At 50.1% G+C, this 20,906-nt stretch overlaps 1 protein-coding gene across 1 annotated transcript in view; it reads left to right on the top strand.

Annotated features, from left to right (window-relative positions):
* Positions 1 to 10,086: 10,086 nt before the first annotated feature.
* LOC144165074 (uncharacterized) overlaps positions 10,087 to 20,906 on the top strand; it is a 35,547-nt gene continuing 24,727 nt past the window's right edge. Inside the window, exons 1-2 of the mRNA XM_077695217.1 lie at positions 10,087 to 10,799; positions 15,426 to 15,661. Coding sequence (XP_077551343.1) covers positions 15,455 to 15,661 — 207 coding nt within the window. The 5' untranslated portion in view covers positions 10,087 to 10,799; positions 15,426 to 15,454. The remainder of the gene's footprint in view (positions 10,800 to 15,425; positions 15,662 to 20,906) is intronic.

Below are 20,906 nucleotides of genomic sequence, written 5' to 3'. Positions count from 1 at the left end.
CCTGTAACAAGAGCATCGGTGAACGCCCCATTCTTGATGCGATGCCGTGCCCTTCGAACGCAGGGATTCTACCAGCCCACAGCAGGCAGTCACGTACGTGCTGCCACACGTGGCCTTGTGAAGCCCGACGGACATTGTAGACATGTTCTTTCAGCCGTTCATTCAAGCATCGGCCTGTCTGGCCTATATATTCCTTACCACAGGCCATAGGAATCCAGTACACAACGCCGCTTGTGCATTCAGTGAATTTTTTCTTATGATTAGTACTACACTTGGTTTTTTCTTTGCGGACAGGGTTGCTTCTTTTACTTAGCTGAGATAATTTGTTTGGTGCCGAAAGTACAACGTTGACGCCAACGCGTTGACCAATCTTCGTAAGATTGCGGGAGAGCTTATGGTTGTAAGGGATGACCGCTATCTTTTTCCTTTGTTTCGTTGTGCCTTCAAGGTCATCGTGGCAGTTCTGCAGCGTTTCTTAATTTTACTAATCAGGCCTTCAGACACTGACGCAACTAATGCCTGGTGGCATCCAGCATTGCTGAGCCGGTCAATTTGCGAACGGAAACTTTCCTGGGTCATGTGATCACATGATTTCGTAAGTGCATTTGTGAGGCATGAGTGTGCTATGCTTCTTTTTACAAGTTTTGAATGGGCTGAGTTAAATGGTAGCAATGGTTTTTGTGCACGAGGCTCATACAGCCAGCACACATGATCATTGTGGAAATGGAGGCGCAAGTCTAAAAAACGAATCTGGTTCTCTGGTTCTCCATGGGTTAAAATCAAAGGCTTAAAACATTCATTAAAACTCGCTAAAATAGGTTCAATGCATGCATCCTTTTCTCCAGTACCTTCAAAAATAATTAAAAAGTCATCGACAAATATGAAAATCTTAAGAACACTTGAGCATTCTAAAAGATCTACCAGCACTTTGTCACGAGCTCCAAGAAATAAATCACTTATAATAGGAGCAATGCACGAACCAATGGATACTCCTTGCTTTTGCATTTAGGTACCGCGTCCATCGTAACATACGTCGACTTAAGGTAAACTTCTAGCAGTTCCAGAAACGCTGCTACGTTAACGCCCACTTCATTTTGGAATGGAATGACACCGCGCCTGTCAATGGCATCCTCAACTGCAGACAAAATCCCACTGTGTGGCAATGAATAAAACAAGTCTTTGATGTCGACAGAGTAGGCTTTTAGACACTTGTTCTCTTTACTGCGCAAAAATTCAATTACTTCGTCAGAGCTTCGAATATGACAGGGATCCCCATTTCATAGCAGGTTCAGTTTTCCTTGCAGGAACAACGCTAGAGACTTCTGCCAAGTACCTTTTTCCGAAACTATAACCCGAAGCGGCTGCTGTACTTTGGGAGTCTTAACAGAAAAGAACATGTCCAGGCTCAATTTCTTGTTATTTTCAATGGATTTCACTAAACTATTTAGTCCTAATTCTCTGCAGCGATTCCTAGCTTCAACTATGACCTTCTTCAACGACACACTGTCCCGGCAGTGTTATGCCGGCAAGACAGAATGGCATAAGAGGCTTTCTCCCTAAGCACGTCGTGAGGTAGCACTGCAAATCTACCCCCCTTATCTGCCGGTAGAACGCAGAACTTTTCCTCTGCCAGAAAATTGACAATGCGCTTGATAGGCACCGCTTTCCCGGACGCTGTCGAACGCTCGAGTATGTCCACTCCATGGGACACGCAACTGGCACACTCATCTTCAGGAGCTAATCTCGCCACCTTTCTAACGAGTCACAGAAGCTCAAGCGCCTTCCTGGCAGGCTCCACTGCACACTTGGGCCCGAGCTCCAGAACACGTTGCACGTCCACCGGAAGGACGAAGTCTCCAATGGTATGCACCCGGTTGGTGGCTCTTACTTGCTTAGGAGGTAGACTGGCTCGAAGGTTGGCCAGGGTCAGCTGCCAGATGCCCTCCGTCGTCCGGCCGAGGAGTCGGCACAATTTACGCCACTTTTTCCAAGCAGTAGACGGTCGGTCACTAAGGTGCACATGGACGAACAGGCAGTCCTTGTAGCGACGGGCAAGTTTTTGCCAATGGCCTCTCAACATCTTGAGCCGTCTTGCAATGAACCCAGCTGGAGGCAGGCTCACACCATGCAGAACCTTCAGTTCTTGGGGTAGGAACCTCTCACGATTACAAAAGGTGAGCAGGCGTGATTGACAGAACGCGTTGACGGCTAAGGCAACCAGCTGAGAAGAGTTGGGGGAGAAACACGTAAAAGGGCCCATTTTACTAGAAACATAATCCAAAAGGGTACCATGTTGAGCTAGTTGGTGATTGTCAGATACAAAGGAAGGTACTGTTACAAAGGAAGGTACTATTATTTTTGAAGGTACTGGACAAAAGGATGCATGCATTGAACCTATTTTAGCGAGTTTTAATGAATGTTTTAGGCCTTTGATTTTAACCCATGAAGAACCAGAGAACAATAGCATTCGTTTTTTAGACTTGCACCTCCATTTCCACAATGATCATGTGTGCTGGCTGTATGAGCCTCGTGCACAAAAACCATTGCTACCATTTAACTCAGCCCATTCAAAACTTGTAAAAAGAAGCATAGCACACTCATGCCTTACAAATGCACTTACGAAATCATGTGATCACATGACCCAGGAAAGTTTCCGTTCGCAAATTGACCGGCTCAGCCATGCTGGATGCCAACAGCCATTACTTTTGTCGGTGTCTGAAGGCCTGATTAGTAAAATTAAGAAACGCTGCAGAACTGCCACGATGACCTTGAAGGGACAACGGAACAAAGGAAAAAGATAGCGGTCATCCCTTACTACCATAAGCTCTCCCGCAATCTTACGAAGATTGGTCAACGCGTTGGCGTCAACGTTGTACTTTCGGCACCAAACAAATTATCTCAGCTAAGTAAAAGAAGCAACCCTGTCTGCAAAGAAAAAAACAAGAGTAGTACTAATCATAAGAAAAAATCACTGAATGCGTAAGCGGCGTTCTGTACCGGATTCCTATGGCCTGTGGCAAGGAATATATAGGCTAGACAGGCCGATGCTTGAATGAACGGCTGACTTGAAGAACGGATGCTTGAAGAACATGACTACAATGTCCGTCGGGCTTCACAAGGCCACGTGTGGCAGCACGTACGTGACTGCCTGCTGTGTGCTGGTCGAATCCCTGCGTTCGATAACACAACAGTAATCTTTAAGAGCAGGAACTAGACCATGAGGGAACTTGTTGAAGCTGCAATGATTGAAAGAGCTGGTGATAACTGTGTTAGTGTGCCCTCGTTAGCTATCAGGCAAAAGGAAATCGCATTCTTGAAGGCCAGAGAAAAGTGGATGTGGCGATAAATAATCCGGTGCAGCGTCACCAATCGCCCCAGAGCTAAGCTGGTTCCGCAGGAACACGCCGGTGCTGCTGCGACGCACGAGCCATCGGTTCCCCACCCGGCCACCCCTCGCATGATCAAGTGGACCGGGCCGCCACGTGCGGAACAGAGATTGGCGAAGATGCTCGGCGCGTGGGGTGTGTGAGAGACGCCGGAAAGTGAGCAACGTTCTGTGCGCCGTGTGACGTCACTGCTCCTCCCCCATGCGCCGCACGCCTCTCCAGGAGCCACGTGAAACTGCTAATCCTTGGCTAGTGTAGCTCACGCGACAAAAAATTACGCGTTCGAAGTTGCGGGAGACAGTTCCAGCATACGAAATTAAAGCAAGCACAAAAAGAACAGCACTCCCACAGGCGCAGTTTGAGGCAGGGGGTGCGCGAGCACTGCGAAAGTGGGAAATTTGAATTGCGTTTCATCAAGAGAGGAGTGAGATAGGGTGGATAAGAGCGTAATGGGTGGTTGCAGTGAGCGGATAACGGTGCCACCACACATTATGGCGAATCACTCTCTGCACTTCCGACAGCTAGCTTTTAATTTTTTTAATGTAGCCGCTTCTCAGAGAGAAAGGTAAGAAAATTACCAAACTGTCCCTTCGAATATTCAGATTGGAATATTCAAGGCGTTCGAATACTCAGATTCGAACTCCCTGGCCTTGAATTAAAAACTTCCGTACTGCCTTCATTTGTCACTAGCAGGCTTGGCAAAGCAAGTAAAGAAATTTACTCCCTCCTCCATGAATTTTTCATGGCCACCAGAAGACTCATGTCCTGCTCCGTACTATTATTTTTTCTGCCTCCGCCCCGACGGAGTTTATGTGTCTTGTTTCTACTAATCCTCTTTTTAAAAATAAAAAGCACGCACTTGATCTAACTATACAAATCTCAACACCTGGCCAATCCCCCTCAATAGGCATGCGCCATTACCATAAGGGAGACGAAAAAAAAGAACGTGCTATCACGAGCACCAGGCCCGTTTGAATGCCTTAGGCTGCGTCACCATAAGCTTGAAGCTACGTGGCCCAGAAAGCACCGACCACCACTCACCGAGAGCGGTCTGAACCAGCGCGGACGTCCTCGGAGGAGCAAGGATTACGGAGCGGCCATCCACTGTGTTCCAGCTCCGGTTACTGCCAGTCCTAGCGACGCGCCATCACGTTCTGAGATCCGAACACTAGCTTCTCCCGTGGTCAAGGTCAGTAAGAATTGCTTACCTCATTCTTCCTGTAGGGGTTTGTTCCCATCATGTCTCTGTATTACATACGCCTAATATTTTCACGGTCGTTCGTCTTGAAGCGTTGTGTCTCTTCCCGATATTTTATTGGAAAGTGTTTCATAGTGGAAGCGTTTATTAAAGGCAGTGTCTATTCTCGCGGCAGCCGTGAGGACAACCACAGGGATTTTTCCATAATTAACCCAACCAGACATAAACTTATACAGCACAACGTAATCCAGCCCAGCTACACCTAAAACAATCTTTTTCAAACTCAACGCAGCCCAGCATAATTGCTGTGCGTCGATCGCGGGTTAAGCGTAGCAAGTAACTCAGCGCAAAAAATTCGCTAACAAAAACCCAATGAAGGAAAACTTGCTAAATTTTGAAAACCGCAAAATTGTTACCCTCTTCCGGATTCGAACAGAAGTCGCTCCCTCTCAAAGCAGGCACTATGGTAAAATGCCACGGAAGCAGCGCGCACAACAGGTGTTCGCGGAATATTTGACCCAACGATGCTCCAGGTGGGGTGCGTAGCCAGCAAGAGGCGACTGCCGGGAGAATAATACTACTTTTTGTTAAACTTGTTTTGAGTGTCAGTACAAGCCTGACAACTTGCAGTTCAGGCAGGTTTTCAGTGCAGGTTTGTATTTTGTCAAACTCGGTGCTGTCATTTGCAAGCATTGTAAAAAAGGAAGCAATCACGTGTGCTACCAGACCCGCCGCAGTGGCTCAGTGCCTAAGGCGTTGTGCTGCTGGGCGCGAGGACGCGTGTTGGATTCCCGGCCACGGCGCTTTTCTGGTGGAGGCAAAAAGAAAAAAAAAACGCGCGTGTGTACGAGATTTCGGCGCACGTTAAAAATGCTCAGGGAGAGAAAGAGAGAGAATAAAATTTTTATTGAATCCCAGTCCGACTCCGTGTGTGGAGGCAGACCAGTGGGGAGACTCCTTAGTCCAGGAGTCCCTGGCTCTGGCTGGCAGTACGGGCCCGTCTCACCAGCTTAAAGGGGCACTGACACAAAATTTTGAAGGCGAGATAACTTCGGAGATAGATTGGTGGGAACACATATACATCATCTGCAAAATAACAGCGGCGAATACAGCCTAGAACATATTTAAAATCAATTTTAAAGTGTGCGAAACGCAACCGAGCAGCCAGCAGAGGACCACGCGCAATCGACATCCCGAGGATATTGTGTAAATAAACAACATCAAAACACGTCACGAGTTTGTGTTTGCCGCTTCCGCACTGCCGGCGTTTTTCGCCGGCTCGCCGCTCCAATCGGAGGGCCGGAGGGCGGAGCTTCTGCTCTCGAGAACGAACGACCCGATCGTTGGCGGCGGAGGCGCCGTGATTTCGTCAGCTCATCGGGTAGCTGACCGCGACCAAAGTTCTACAGCGATTCCAGGCACTGTGTTTCTATTACTGTTTGTTACCATTGGATGCGAAAACGCGCCGGAGGCACGAAAAGCCCACTGAGCTAGCCGCACGGTCGCTGTGCAGGCGGCGGCCACGGCCGCGAAGTGGCCCAGGCCGGCGCAGGTAGCTCGAGTGATAGCTTGTTACCGCTGCACAAAATTGTCCCCAAGTCCCGACCATGGTGGCTTACATGACAAAGGAGTTAATGATGCGATGGCGGGTTGCATTAAAAATTGTCATCTGCACCGCTTACGAGAGCGGCACCCGAATATCCGCCGCAGTGCTAAGCCGAACACATCTGTAGGCGGACCTGTAGGCAGACCGGCCGGCTGCTCCCAGCGCGCGTCTTACCACCCACCATCTCGAGCGTCGCGCGTCGTTCTTAGCCGCGGTAGCATTTGCACTCGCAGCGCCTGCGTCACATCCACGGTCGCTTTTTAATTAAGCGCCTCACGAGATCAGTACGTGGGGGCATTCGCAGAAACTGCCGTCGATGCGGATTCGACAGTGCTACGGCGGCTCTGCTCTGTGATATCCCTCCGACGGTCACGTGGTCAGCTTTGCTCACACAAAATCCAGAAAATTCGTCGTTTCGCGGCACTCGCTGAAACCGAAACTGTGACTGGCCGCATTGAAAATTCCTCTAATTAAACAACCGTCGCACGCTGAAGCAAATGAGGTGTCTACAGGTTATAAGTAGGTCACTAGCTACTTATCGCAACAAAAAAAAAAAAAAAAACAAGATGCAAAATTTTTGTGTCAGTGCCCCTTTAAGCTGGGAGCCGGGTTCAGAGCTGTAAAGCTGCGGCACCCACTGTGAAGGGGAGGGGTAGGGATTGGGAGAGAGGTCGGGTGCGTGGGAGCATTCCCAGATTATGTGATAAAGAGTACCCCTTTCGGGGCAAAACTTGCACTGTGGTGAGTGAGAGGTGGGGAAGATCAAATGCCAAAGTGTATTGTGAGAGAAGGTCCGGGTTTGAAGTTGACGGAGAGTGATTTCATCAGCTTTTGTTAGAGTCGGGTGAGGTGGAGGGAAGGTGCGACGATAGAGCTTGTAGTGTGTGAGAATGTCATTGTAGGTGAGTAGGGGGTGGGCATCCAGGATGGGAGGAGGTGGTTCGGGGGCAATGGCCCGGTGTACCACTTCTCGGGCCGCGTCGTGCTCCGCTTCATTGCCGGCCAACCCACAATGGCCAGGGGTCCATAAAATGTGGCACCCCTCAGGGAGGTAAGTGGAGTGTTCAATGATGCGTAGGGCAGTGCGAGGAAGTAGACCTTTTTGAAGATGTCGACAGGTTTCCTGCGAGTCTGTGATTACTGTCACGTATTCGCGACGAGTGGAGGTAAGGCAAGGGGCAATGGCTATCTCTTCAGCTTCAGTTTGTGTTGAGGCTCGCGTGGAGGCAGTGGCGACGGTACGTTTTTGGCTATCTACAGTCGCGACGGCGTAAGTCCATCGGTTAGGGTATGGGGATGCATCGACGTAAAGCGTGTCCCGACAATGCTGGTAGTGGGTGCGGATGTAGTTAGTTCGCGCGGTGCGACGACCGTCATGGAGACCTGGGTGCATGTTTCGGGGTAGCGGGGCGACTTTAATGCGAGCGCGCAGTAGCGGAAGGAGGCGTGCCAGGTGGTGAGGCTGAGTCGGGGTCGGATAGCCCAGGCGAGCTAAAGTACTACAGCCAGTGGTCGTAAGCTTCAGGCGTTGAAATTGCGAAGTTCGTTGAGCATCACACAGCTCTGTCCAAATGTTGTGCATTCCCAAGCGCAAGAACAACTCAGTAGAGGTGTGAGTGGGGAGGCCGAGTGCAGTTTTGTACGCTTGTTTAATTAAAGTGTCCAGTTTCTTATGTTCTGCTGGTTTGAGGGACAGGTAAGGAGCTCCGTGTGTGAGGCGACTGATGAGGAAAGCTTGAACCAGACAGGCAGTTTCAGCTTCTTTGAGACCAGTACGTTGGTGGGTAATGCGCTTAACTAGTTGTGCCAATTGAGTAACTGTGCGTTTAAGTGCCAGGATGGTGTGCGAGCCTGAGCCGTCTCGAGGGATTGTTAGTCCAAGTACCCTGAGATGGGTTACTACAGAAACTGGGCGAGTCTGTATAGTAAGAACCGGGTCCGGCGTCAGCGCCGTGTGCCGTCCCCGAGTTCTCTGCTGAAGGGTTAGCAGTGCGGATTTTTCCGGGGAGCAGGTCAGACCACATTAGAGAGATATATGCTAGTTATGTCGATGGCTTGTTGGAGTGATTCTTGCCGTTCGCCCATAGAACCTGAGTTTGTCCATATGGTGAGATCGTCTGCATATAGGGCATGGTGGAGGGATGGGACGGTGTCCAATAGCGGAGGCAGATCTTTGAGAGCTATGTTAAATAGTAAAGGAGAAAAGACGGAACCTTGAGGTGTTCCTCGGGGGAGCGCTGGGAAGGAGGGTGTGCGTAAGTGGGCGATCCCCGCTGTAGCGGTACGGTCGCTAAGGAAGGCTCTCACATAGTTGTATAGTCGTGTCCCAACATGGAGAGTGGCCAGGCTGTTTAGTAAAGCGTCGTGGGAAACGTTATCGCGCTCTTGATGTCGACAGCGAGGATACATTGCTTGTGATGCTTCGGAAGGTTAGCGAGAAGGTCTTCTTTGAGCTGCAGAAGGATGTCTTGGGTCGACAGTTGAGGTCGGAAGCCGTACATCGTCGTTGGGAAGAGGTTGTTATCTTCTATGTATGCCGTAAGGCGATTGTGAACCATGTGTTCAAGCAGCTTCCCGAGGCACGAAGTCAATGAGATGGGACGCAGGTTGGGTATCTCGACTGGTTTGCAAGGTTTGGGGATCAGTGAGATGTCGGCGTGTTTCCACGCGGGCGGAAGCGTCCCTTGTGTCCAATTATCATTGATGAGATTAAGTAGTTTGTCGAGGCTGGCAGGAGAAAGGTTGCGGATTAGACGATTCGTGATTTTGTCATGTCCTGGTTCTGTGTTGCGCGTGAGGTTGCGAATCGCTGCCTCGAGTTCTCCGTAGGTAAAAGGCGTGCACAGCGTCGCGTTTGGGTTACAAGTATAGTTTGAATAAGAAGGCAGAGCAGTCTGGGGAGAAAGTTCGTACTTTTGTCGTAAGGTGTTGAGGAGATTTAGTTCATCTCCTGCGAAGGCATGCATGACTCTGCGTAAGTGATGTTGAGTGGGGGTCTTCTCTCAGGTACCCATTAGTGATCGAAGTAGGTGCCAGGTTTTGCGCGTACTAAGCGTTCCTTGTAACTGGGTGCAAAATTGCTGCCAATTCTGCTCAATGTGTTGTTGGGCGTAATCTTCCACTTGCTTTGTGAGGCGAGCTATGCGTAATTTGAGGCGCCGGTTCGTTGTTACGTTTCCAACGTGTTACCAGGCTGTGCCTGGCTATCCAGAGGTGGTCGAGGTGGGGATCTACAGCGGGGTACTCGGTCGTGAGCGGGATTCGTTTGGTGTGTTTTTGAAGAGCACGTTCAATTGTGGCCACCCATTCATTGAGGTCCAAATTTGTGGGTGCAGTAGCTTCTAGAGTATCCCGGAAGGCTTTCCAGTCTATGAGGCGGGCGGCGCCTAGTTGGGTCTTGCTAATGCCTCAAATGGTGTGGTGAACGATGCTGTGATCACTTCCAAGAGTATGGGGAGGCATTGCCATTTGTATTGGGAGACGTTGCGAACAAATGTGAGGTCCGGAGTTGTATCCTCGGTGGCACTGGAGCCGAGGCGGGTCGGGATGAGGGGAATGTTGCAAAGAGTAAAGCCGTGCCGGTGTGCAGCATCCCAGAGGGTAGTTCCTAATTTCGCATTGCGCGCGTAAGCCCATGCAGTGTGTGGCGCATTGAAATCGCCGAGGACTACTAATCGGTGGTGCTTAGCTATTTTAATTACATTCCGGAGGAGTAAAGGAAGTTCCTTGAGGCTGTCAGAGGGAGGGGACTAGGCGTTGAGGATAAAAAAAAGTTCCCCCGTCGCATGCCCCCGCGCGAGGGACACGAGTAAATGCAGAGCATTGGGGGTGGTCACGTGGCGTAGGTTGTGGTATTTGGTGGTGGTAGTTGTAGTTGTTGTTGTCGTACGGGTGCGTCGACGGCGCTTGAAGGCCAAGTACGACGAAATGCACGAGGCGTTGGAGCACGGGGAGTTTGCGAGCTTGGACGAGTTCCTGCGCGCCTTCGACGTGCGGTCCGGGGAGGAGTACTCGGAGATTCTGTGGGCTGGCGCGTCGCGTCCGTGCGTGCTTCACGCGAGGACCCCCGCCGAGAAGCGTGTGAACGCGTTCAACCCGTGGATCGGAAGGGTTCTCGACTCCAACATGGACCTGCAGATCATCCTCGACCACTACGCGTGCGCGGCGTACGTCGTGGACTACGTCAACAAGGCCGACTGCGGCATCTCGTTCTCGTAACGCGGGGTCCGCTGCTCGCCGCTGACGTTTCGAAGCCGTGTCTCGCTCTCGATTCGATGGATCCGCAGCTCGACGCTGACGACTGGCGGCGGCCTCTCGTTCTCGACGCTCGGGATCGGCCGCTCGACGCTGACGCTTCGCCGCTGCCTTAGCGCGCGCAGTAGAGGGAGAGGAGGTAGCACCTGCTGCTGCAACGCCTCTTTCAGCGCCGGAGCACGCGCATGCGCGCCCGCACCTGTTGTTGAGAGCGGACAACGCCGAGGGACGACGGGTGACAGTACGAGTTAAAGAAATGCTCTGCATTTAAAACACTTGGTTCCTTCTTGCTTGTGGGCAAGAGTTCTACTAGTGTGCAGTCAATTGCCGTGGTCAGCGGATGATGTTGCGCTGGGTAAGTTTGGTGCGCGAAGGTGGCGGTCGGCGGTGAGTTCGGATTTTGAAATGTGATGTAGTCTCGGAGGGAGGGATTGTTAAATTCTGCTTATTGTAGGGCGAGTACTGCTGGGGGATTACGGGCGATAAGCTGGTGGAGGGACGACTTTTTGCGTTTTACTTTTTCGGCGTTGCGGTCTTCTATAACCTTGACGCGGCCCGAGAGCGAGGTAACTTCCACGTGTAAAGCCGTGAATTTGGTTTGAAAAAGTTGTTTCACGTCCTCCAGGGCAGAGAAAATGGGTGCCAGTGCGCAATTGTCGGGTAGTGGTTGATTTTCTGGTGGCCGGGGTGATGGAGTGGGTGATTGTGAGAGAACTGCCTTGAGTTCCGAGAGCTGTTGCTGGAGCATAGCGATTTGGTCGGCGTTTTCAGCTAATTGTGTCTTTAGTTGTGCATTGTCTTGGGTAAGAGCCGCTAAGGTGGACGATTGAGGAGGTAACTGCGGGTTTTATTGGGTCATTGTGAGGGATGTGGGTGGCTACAGCTGACCAGCTCACCTGGGAGGGCGTTGAGGGTAACCGGATGACTTTCGGAGTGTGGAGAGGGCTGGTTGCCGGGTCTCTTGAACTTGTCGTTGGAGGCGGGTGCGCGCGGGAAGTGTGGGGCTTGAGCTTGCGGCGACATTGTCGACTTGCCGTCAGGTGGGGGAGTCCGCACAGCTGGCATTGGGGTTGGCAGGGGTGATCAGGAGCTGCGTTGGGGTCCTCGACCACTCGGCTGGGGTCCTCGGCACCGGGAGCACACACACTAAACTTTTTTGCACCCTTTTAGCCAAAAAGGGTGTAGCATAAGTGGAAAAAGGGTGCTGGCAGGCCTTTACACCCTTTTTCTTGAATCTCAACACCCTTTTCCTCGCTCTACACCCTTTTTGTGTAAAAAAAGGGGTGTTGATGAACTTCAACACCCTTGGTTTTTCTTAGGGTGTTGAAAGGGTGTGGAAAAGGTGTTCAGCTGTTGATTGAATGAGGCCATGTTTGGATGCATAATAGCACTATAAAGAAGGAGACATCGCCTCATATACTCCTCCACTCACAAGAAATTTTCGAACGCGACAAAAATAATTGCTGGTATGAAATGATCGCTCGTTTACATATGCGGTGCACCTCATGCCCCAAGTTTAGCTTTGGAACGTGAAACACCAATTTGAACCTTCAAAATTAAAAAGACTATAGTCGTGTGGCGAAAAGGGTGTTTAGCGACTGCCACACGCTTGGATATCTGTAGGTTGTTGAAACGGTGTGAAATAGGTGCACAGTTGCAAGAAAAGAACAGCGGAGCTGGGGGTCGACCTAGTTTTTTCCGGTGTTGCTAAGTTTTGTTATGTTTGCTAAGCTTTGCAATGTTCTGGCTAAGCAAGGATGACCGCTGAGGGGTGAGGCCAAGTTTAACCAGATTTTGCAAGGCTTTTCCAGTGTCCCCCCCCCCCATTGCCAGGCGATCCAAGCGGGAAACAAAGTAGGTCGACACACGGCTATGCTGTTTCTCCAGCCTTGCACCACTACTGCAAGCTGCGCCAATTTTTTTGCCTTTTAGAATCCAAAAAAAGACTAGTACCTTTGAAATGGTACAGTAAGAGGTGCGCATACGCATACGCCCCTTGTGTTCACACTCTAACAAGCTCGAAAGCCGACTTCACTGTTATAATACCCTGTCTGCGGTGGTGCATCCTTTACAGGTGCCGCAGTTCTTTTTCTTTGTATTTTTTGCTAACGTCACCGAAACTATCTCAAGGTTAAAGAGCTTCACTGGTAATAAATTTTACCCATTCCTATTGCTTTAAACATCGTGAGGTACAAAACACCCCCCGCTTTTAGAAAATGTTCAGTCCACCCGTGCAAACAGGTACAAAATGCCTCCGAAGTTGAAGGTCTCTTCACCTTTTTTCTTAGTTGGCGGTCTTGTCTTACACCCTTTTTCATACACCCTTTTTCTTTACGCCCTTTTTCTTTGTTTCCAACACCCTAATTTGTAGCTTTACACCCTTCTGGAAAAAAGGGTGTTGAAGGGTGTTGAGGTGGCGGGGAAGATTTGTTTGGCATTTAATAAAATTCTATGAGTTATAGAACACAAAAATTGCCTCTCGATTAAAAATATTTTGCAAATCCGCGTGTTGATTTGTACATTCTGATAGTAAAATCCACACTTCCAAAATTAGCGCTAAAATATCTGTTTTTTGCGACAAGCCCACCGCCTCGATCGGGGGGCTTTCCTCTGCTGGGTATAAAAGCAAGAACAGCCCATGTATTACCAAGTAAGTATGCACTTCATGTACCGCTTGAATCCCGTTGGTTTTCTTCGTCAATTCATTTCTGTTGCAACTGTAATTTGTGCGTATCGAGTGTTTCTGTTGAATGCTGCGCGCTCCGCCTGTTCACATTTCCACTGCGCATGCCATCACCTTTAAAAGAGGGTGTGAGGCTCAAGCATCCTCAACACCTTTTTTTATCTGTACACCCTTTTTTGCCAAAACACCTTTTAAGGGTCTTAGCCATGGGACAAGATTTTTACACCCTTTTGGCCAAAAAGGGTGTAAAAAAGTTTAGTGTGCATGTTAGGCTGAGGGTTGGAACAGACATCAGGTCGGTGTCCGAGGCCGCCGCACTTTGCACAATATTGGTAGGTGTTGCGTAGGGGCTACAGCGTACCAGTGTGCCGTACGCTTTTAGGTAAAATGGCACGTGAGGGCGTCAAACGTGAGTGCTGCTGTGTCCGAGGTGCCGAGCATGCGGGCTTCGATGATTGGTGTTCCGATGGATGGAATAATGGCGAGGAGTTGCCCAGGAGGTGTGCCGGGGTCGATGCCTTGGATGACTCCGCGAGAAGTTCCCGGGGGACTTTTGAGGTACGCTGTGACGTCATATGTCGTGTCGCCAAGGTGGAGGGTGGTGATCTTGCGCAGAGCGTCGGGTCATACTTCACTAGGGGTGCTTGTCGTGACAAGATTCACGGTGATAACTTGCCCGTAGAACGTACTCAGAGGGAGGGCAATGGCTTGTTGCAGGCTGTGTGAAAGTGGTCGCGCGGGCCAGGCTCCGATGCGTAGGCCGGATCTTGGGCGGATGATCACCTTGTAGTCGTTCATTGAGAGTTTCGGCTGGATTTCCCTGCGAGGAGCAGAGACGGAAGCAGGGCACGTGGGTAGTGGAAGGGGTAATGCGCTGGTTGTGGCGTGATCGTAAGATCTGACGCCAGGGTTCATAGGTTGGGAGCGCACGGCCGCTGTCCGGGTCGTTTGTCGGTGGAGCTTGGGACGAATCTTGCATGTTGACGTTCGCACTCAGCGCAGGTGGTGAGGCAGGCCGTGCGCCCGCAGGCGTGCACGATTGCTGCTGAGCCGTGTTGTTTGAAACGTTGTGTGGAACGTTAGGGTTAGCAGAGACGCTCACCGCTTGAAACTTCAGGTGGGTCCGGCGAGTTGAGAAATGGTCCAAGGCTTTTACGGCGGGTATCAGGGTGAAGCTGATGACTTAGCGAACACGATGATACTAATTACGGAGCGGTGCTGCAGGTAGGTCCAATGCCAGGGCGGTGCGAAACAGGAGCCCATGTGAAGCGGGTGAGGGCTGAGCAGCCCCCTGTTGGCGTTTTTCAAGATGCCCAGGTGGTCAAAATTATTCCGGAGCCCTCCACTACGGCGCGCCTCATCGCCTGCGTTGCGCCGGCGCGTTAAACCCTATACAATCAATCAAGTGGGCTACCAGTAGTTCACAAAGAAAAGCTTCGTTTGAACGGCCGGTATCCCACATGGCACTTACACCGTCAACGCCGCGCCGCCCATCCTCGCTTGCCCTTAAGAAAAAGCGACATAAAATGACGTCGCCATGACGTACATTTAGTGACGTCACCAGAAGTAGCGTAATTTTTTAAACCTAACGTCACTTCTGCGGGACAGGAGTCACTGCGGGGCATCGGTCTCGTGCCCCGCTCGGTGCACGAGGCGCTTTCTTTGTTTTACTGTTAGTCACAATTTTTCGCAATCGTAGTGGCCAATCTCCTTCAGCCGATCCAATATGAGCCATGGCGTTGCAAATGGCCGAGCTTGTTGTGGTTGCGACGTGGTGAAGCTTCCAAGTTCACGATCCATCGGTTGTACTAACTGTAGCAAAGTAGCACCAGTGTCGCAAGTTAACAAATTCTTCAGCGACCGTGTCGACATGAAGCGTTTTTGCGGCAGCGCGCTCGCCTGCAGGGCGTAAACGTTGTGGCTGGGGGCAGCCACCTTGCCTCTCCGCCGACAGAACGGACGGAAATCGCGGCGGAACACAGACTGGCGACCTCCGTTGGCGCTGACCGCCATTGCGTTTCCAACGGTGCTCGGGCTGCTGTGAAAGTCCGCCTAATGGTCATTAAGGCCAACTGCCGTTGTACGTAACGGCCGTTGAAGTGCCTGTGCAACAGAGGTATCAGGTGGCTTCTAAGGTTGCAGGCTGCAAGTGTGTGCCGGCTGTTCCGCTCGTTTTTTTTTTAATTTGTTACTTCATTTGTATGCTATGAAGCCTTTACCTTTCGTCGAGGTGTACCCGGCGTGATCAAAATGCCAAAAGTTGCAATTTGAATGGCGTACATTCATTCGTGTGCGCAGCGAGTCGTCGGGGGCTTGTGAAGTGACATATGAATACCGGTCGAGCCAGTGGTGAAGGCAGCGCGGCCACGGGCGATGGAGCCAGGGGCTCCGGCGGGAGCTTAGACATACCTCCGCTGCCCGGCCTGCCACCGCTCGGCGAGGGCCACGTAGTTGTGGAGACGGCCGTGCGCCTGCTGCAGATGCGCATCGAATCGACGGCCCGTAGCATGGCCGACGTCCGCAGGGACACTGAGGTGGGTCACTCGTCTGAAAACGCCTCGCGACACAGAAAGCACTTAGCCGGGATCCGAAGTTGGAAAACAACCAGACTCGGTTCCATACACCGGAAGTCATTGCTTTTCTGAGCACGAGGCCCACTAGCTAAGTACGTGTTTTTCACCTCCGTGAAAACGAAAAAGTAAAAAAAAAATATAACAGAAGATTTCGCTTTTCCTAGCAATTAAAATGCAGAAAGTAGGAAATGAAACTGGGTTTTTCCAGCTCCACTCACTTCAACAACGGGGGTACTTAAGTAAGAATACAAGGAAGGGGTCTTGTTTGTTTAACTGGTTTAATTGGATAATTTATTTGTTGAATTGGTTTAATTGTTTTCAATTTGAGACGTCATTTAATCAGTCTTTGCTACGCGGGGTTCTGCAGTGACCTTGTTGGTTATTCAAGACAATGCCAACCAACATGACATTGTCGACCTTTAAAACCGGGTCACCACGAACCCCACCAACAATTATCATCACGGCGAGTTCCCGGCGGCCTCCGTGGCGGTGGCGGCTCATTGTCGACCTGTCTGCAGGGAAGTAACAATCGTACCGATGATTTAGCAAGACTAGTGTTGTGCTGTAATCAGACGTGTGTAGTTCTTGGTTCGAGAATTCGAATTTAAAATATAGTCCTAGCTTTCAAGGAATAAAGATGTCCTAAGAAAGCTCCTAGAGAATTGCATCGATGCTCCCCAAATATGACAACGTCATCTGTGGAGCGGTAGGAAACTTATGGCATAATAGCGAGCCAGGTCAGATTTGGACAGTAACAATTTTCTCCTATGTCTGAGCTCTTTCGGGGCACTTTCTCTCGTCCTGGATGAGCACATATGAGCGAACTAACAAATATGAATCAGTGTGTGTAGTTAAGATGCTGATGCTGCATGTTGGTGTGGATTCAGGGCTAATTATATTTGTTAGGGGTTTCCTCTGTATTGCGCTTAGATAAACTACTTGCTACATCAAATAGTACGCCTTACTTCAACCATTAACTACAAGCTGAGCTATAGACCTCCGCTACGTATGTGTACACCTTGTCGAGAGTTTCTTTGAACAAATTCGGAAAAGAACGGGATACCTGAGAGCTAATTGTTGAGAATTTCCGACGAGCGTAAGTATGCGCATTATTATTCCATCACCAATGACAAAGTTCTAATGACAAAGTTCTCACAGATAATTGCAATAACAGGGGCATTGAAAAATTGCATTGAATTTATTTATGTTATTTCAACAATACTGCGTGACAAAACTATATTCTGCAAAAAGACTGCCCGAGTTCGCTTAGAATAATCGCCTTGAAAAGACTTGCGGGGGCGTACCAATTGTGATCGAGAGGAAAAAACGTGGCCGCGTTTCTGCACTTTTCGTTGCCAAGTGAATGCCTCCCTTCGCTTTCCCGCCCACCTCTCATGTTGCTCTTGCGTTGCGCTCCTCCCAAGGTAAATAAAGGTTTGCTAAAGTCAGTTTAAATTTACCGCGTTCCACTGCTCCAGGCCGGGTGCCTCGATGCCAGCGCTGCCGCACGGCGGAGACGCGCATGAATCGAGGCACCGTACTTCAACGTTTATAAAACCGCGTTCCCTAGTCCACTTGCATTCCAAGGAGAGTGTGGAACCTAGCTAGTGCAACCTTTGGTAACTGTTTCCGTTTGAATTCTTAAAATGCCGCCAGAAGCTATAGGAGTGCGGGCGACAGCAGGCGACAAGGTTAATTATTTGTTTTGCAGCGGATGTCCTATGTCATTTCGCGAAAATCAAGCATCCATGAATTTTTTTATAAAGAAGCGCTGTAGATATCTCTTGTGTATTAATTTTCTGTGTTATATTTGTGTAATGTCTTGCGCGTGTTCAACAATGTTGACAAGTACGAACATGTAAACCGGACTTAGACGTTTAGATTTGGCTATGGGTATATAAGACTATCGCGCAGACTTTGTTTAACTTTGGCCGGATGGCTGAATCGAGTCACAGACAGACAGACAGACAGACATACAGACAGACCAAATCTTCTGGGTTTAAGTAGCCCAAGAAAGACTATAGTCATTAAAAGGGAATACAAAAGAAATCACTGTGCATGCTGGTCTTTCTCGCCGAGAAGCCGGTCACAACTTCTTGGCGATCACGATGCATGACCGAAAAGCACATGCAGTCAGACTGCATGATGGCCAGCATGGGGACCATTAGACCAACCCACGTTGCTCATGCGCTCTATGAAACACCGTAGGTGCGTTATAATGCTGATTGGGACAAAAACTCTGGGTTCGGGCAATACCACTCAGCATACATGTGACCAAGCACCTAGCGGTACCCTTTATCACGTGTCATGACAGCCGCGGACGTTTCAACAAACCAAGCCCAAATTTTGACCAACTTCAACTATATTATAGCAATTGTGTTTAGATCAGAATGAATTCACAGGGTATGGTTAGCTCCAAATAAATTGACATTAAAGTATGCAACAGCCATTGACCCTGTAGATTTGGAGATACGACCCCTTCGTCATACGGCCCTTTGTCAGAAACTGGTTGGTACATGTTAGGTTCCGATGTGCCAATACTTCTAAGAAGCTTTAGACCGCGATTTCTTCATCAGCCGACGCCTTGACCTTTGCTTTAGTCTGTGGAAGGAAAGTAAAGAAAGGCTGAACCTAGCGCTACAGTGATAAAATAAACGCGGGAATTTACGCCAGCGTAACCCTACTCGCGGATTACTCGCACATAACTCCGTGCGCCTTCCGACTGGTTTGTTTGCCTTTGGTGCATTTTCCCGGTTAGGCAAGGGCTCACAGGCTGCTGAGGTTATGAGACTGTCGAAGAACAACTGGAGCAAATATGGAGTGCCAGCAGTGGCTATGTGTTCCTGAATTTTTTCTGAATGTGTTCCTGAAAACTGTTCCACAGTTTTTGTCCAAGCTTTGTGTCCTTTATCTTTCCTTACTGACAACGGGTCAGAGATTGCCAACGTTTCTTTCCAAGAAGCATCGAGAGACGCCTACAAAATTCGAGTAAAATATTGCATTATACTTTCGAGATATTCACAAAAATTGGCTGACACTTGTTAGCTCGTAAACATGCTGCCGTCGTATCTATCAAAAGACTAAGAACCTTTTACATCCATAAATTTATATCTACTTTTACGCACGCGTAAAGTTGACACTGTTCAAATTGGACTCGGCGCTCTCGGCATCGACGCCTTCGCGTCATTAACACGTCATTAACGCGTCATTAACTACGAGCCAACAGAGTGGACAACTTGGAGAGTTGGTATTACTTCATGGCTATTCAACAGCGCGCAGAGACGAACGACGAAGAAAGAAATAAACTATAGGACGAGCGCTGACTCAGAACTAAAGTTTGGTTGAAGAATACTTTTAATATATACTAACACCAACCGAGCTGCGCGTAGCATGGGATTGTTCACCGATTGCCTCTTTTCGTTTCTCGAATCGCGATCTACCGACATAAATAGCTCGCTCCTATCCTGCGCGGCTACGGCTTCAGCCCACTGCGTCTACTGCCTGTTGTATGAGCGGGTGTTTTAATCGCGCGGACTTCGTCTGCTGGGAGAGTAAATACTTCTTAGAGCTTCGCCTGAAAAAGACTGGCCTCTTCCTCTGAGAAGTTCATCGGGTTTATATAAAAGTGGAACAAAAGCTGCTCCTGGCACGCTGTAATGCAAATGCTTAGTCGCATTACTCGCAGTTTTCTTGCTGTTAAAAACCTCGTCGCTGGATAAAGCACACGCGGTCTTCATTTCGACCTTCTCTTTAAGCTGACAGGTTTCTGCATCCGAACGAATTATTCGCATTAGAGTTCTGGGCGCTTTTGTTCGAGAATTTGCAGCTCTTCGAAGGCCCAGCTCCTCACAAATTTCGCGGAGGTCCTGCTCTGTGAACTTGTCCAGCGTGAAACTGCACCCTAAATCATTTGCCCTCTTCTACTCGCTACAAAGACGTAAAAGGTAAGGTAAGAAACGAACGAACGAACGAACGAACGAACGGACGAACGAACGAGCGAACGAACGAGCGAACGAACGAGCGAACGAACGAACGAACGAACGAACGAACGAACGTGCGCTCACTTGTAGTCCAAGGGCACCGATACGAATAAGTCAAAGGAAATAAATAATATTATAATTCTTTATTCGAAAGGGAGCATTCGAAGTCTAGTTAGTGATTGGCAAGGCGGTAAAAGAGGTGAGGACGTCTACACCCCCCCCCCCCCCCCCCCCGTGGAACTTGCGAATATCCACATGAACATAAGGCTCTTTTGGGTGAGTCCGGTCCAGAGGAGGCGATGCCGACTCCTGGAGGGTCTTGATATTCGGCGGAAGATGGGCTCTTCTTTCCGCCGCGAGCACCGAGCACTCCCACAGCATGTGCTGCATTGTGGGCATCGTTGGCGCGTGACACGAGGAGCAGGTCACGATGGTCGTCTCAATGGAGTTCGCGGGGGGTTCTCTCAAGTGTCGCGGTGGTTAAGGAAAGTATTCCCGCCACTTTGCGGGCACTTCCTCCGTAAGAGCAGTCCCGGCTCTTATTTTGTGTACCAGGACTTCAGCACCCCTGGTAACTCCTCTTGTCAGTTGTCGTGGGTCATGGGGTGTAGCGGCACATAGCTTCGCCCTGCTCTCTTGCTTGCTTGGCAGCGGCTCTGTCGTCCGGGGGATCTGATTCATGCGGTGCTGGGGGACAGGGCGTGACAGATGGCAGCGGATACTTGCTTCATCGCTCGCCCACGCGAGGGCGGCCTCGCTTCTGACGCCACCCGCGTGTCCCTGCACTCAGTAAACCCGCGCGGTAATGCATTTCGTTGTGCGGTCTCTTCGCAACCGTCTTGATGAGGTGGCTTGTGGATCCGATGACTGGGGTGCCACCGAGTCTTGCCACCGCCTAGTTGCTGTCAGTATCTATGGTAAACGTCCGGGCCCGGTGCTCCTCCGCCTAATAGTGCTCTTAGATGCGTTTCGACGCGAGCAGTATCGCCTCCAGCTCGCATCGCACTACGCAGGGCGTGGTGTCAAACTGAAACGTCCGCCTCGCCCGCGCTGGCCCATGTGCACAAGCAACGGTAACCCCTTTAGTGTTCGCATCGACGGCGGCGTCCATGAATATTGCACCTTCTTGCAGGTCGGCTCGGGCCGTGGCTGCGGCACGCTCCTCTCTGTGATGGTCGTTCCTGCAGACCCTCGACATGGGTTTGGGGGTGCGGATAAGCTCGTCC

This window comes from Haemaphysalis longicornis, unplaced genomic scaffold, assembly GCF_048455015.1.
Source record: "Haemaphysalis longicornis isolate Haplotype H1 unplaced genomic scaffold, Haemaphysalis longicornis Haplotype H1 scaffold_1, whole genome shotgun sequence".
Taxonomy (NCBI): Eukaryota; Metazoa; Arthropoda; class Arachnida; order Ixodida; family Ixodidae; genus Haemaphysalis; species Haemaphysalis longicornis.
The sequence above is the reverse complement of the archived record's forward strand: the minus strand, read 5'-3'. Positions and strand labels throughout refer to the sequence as shown.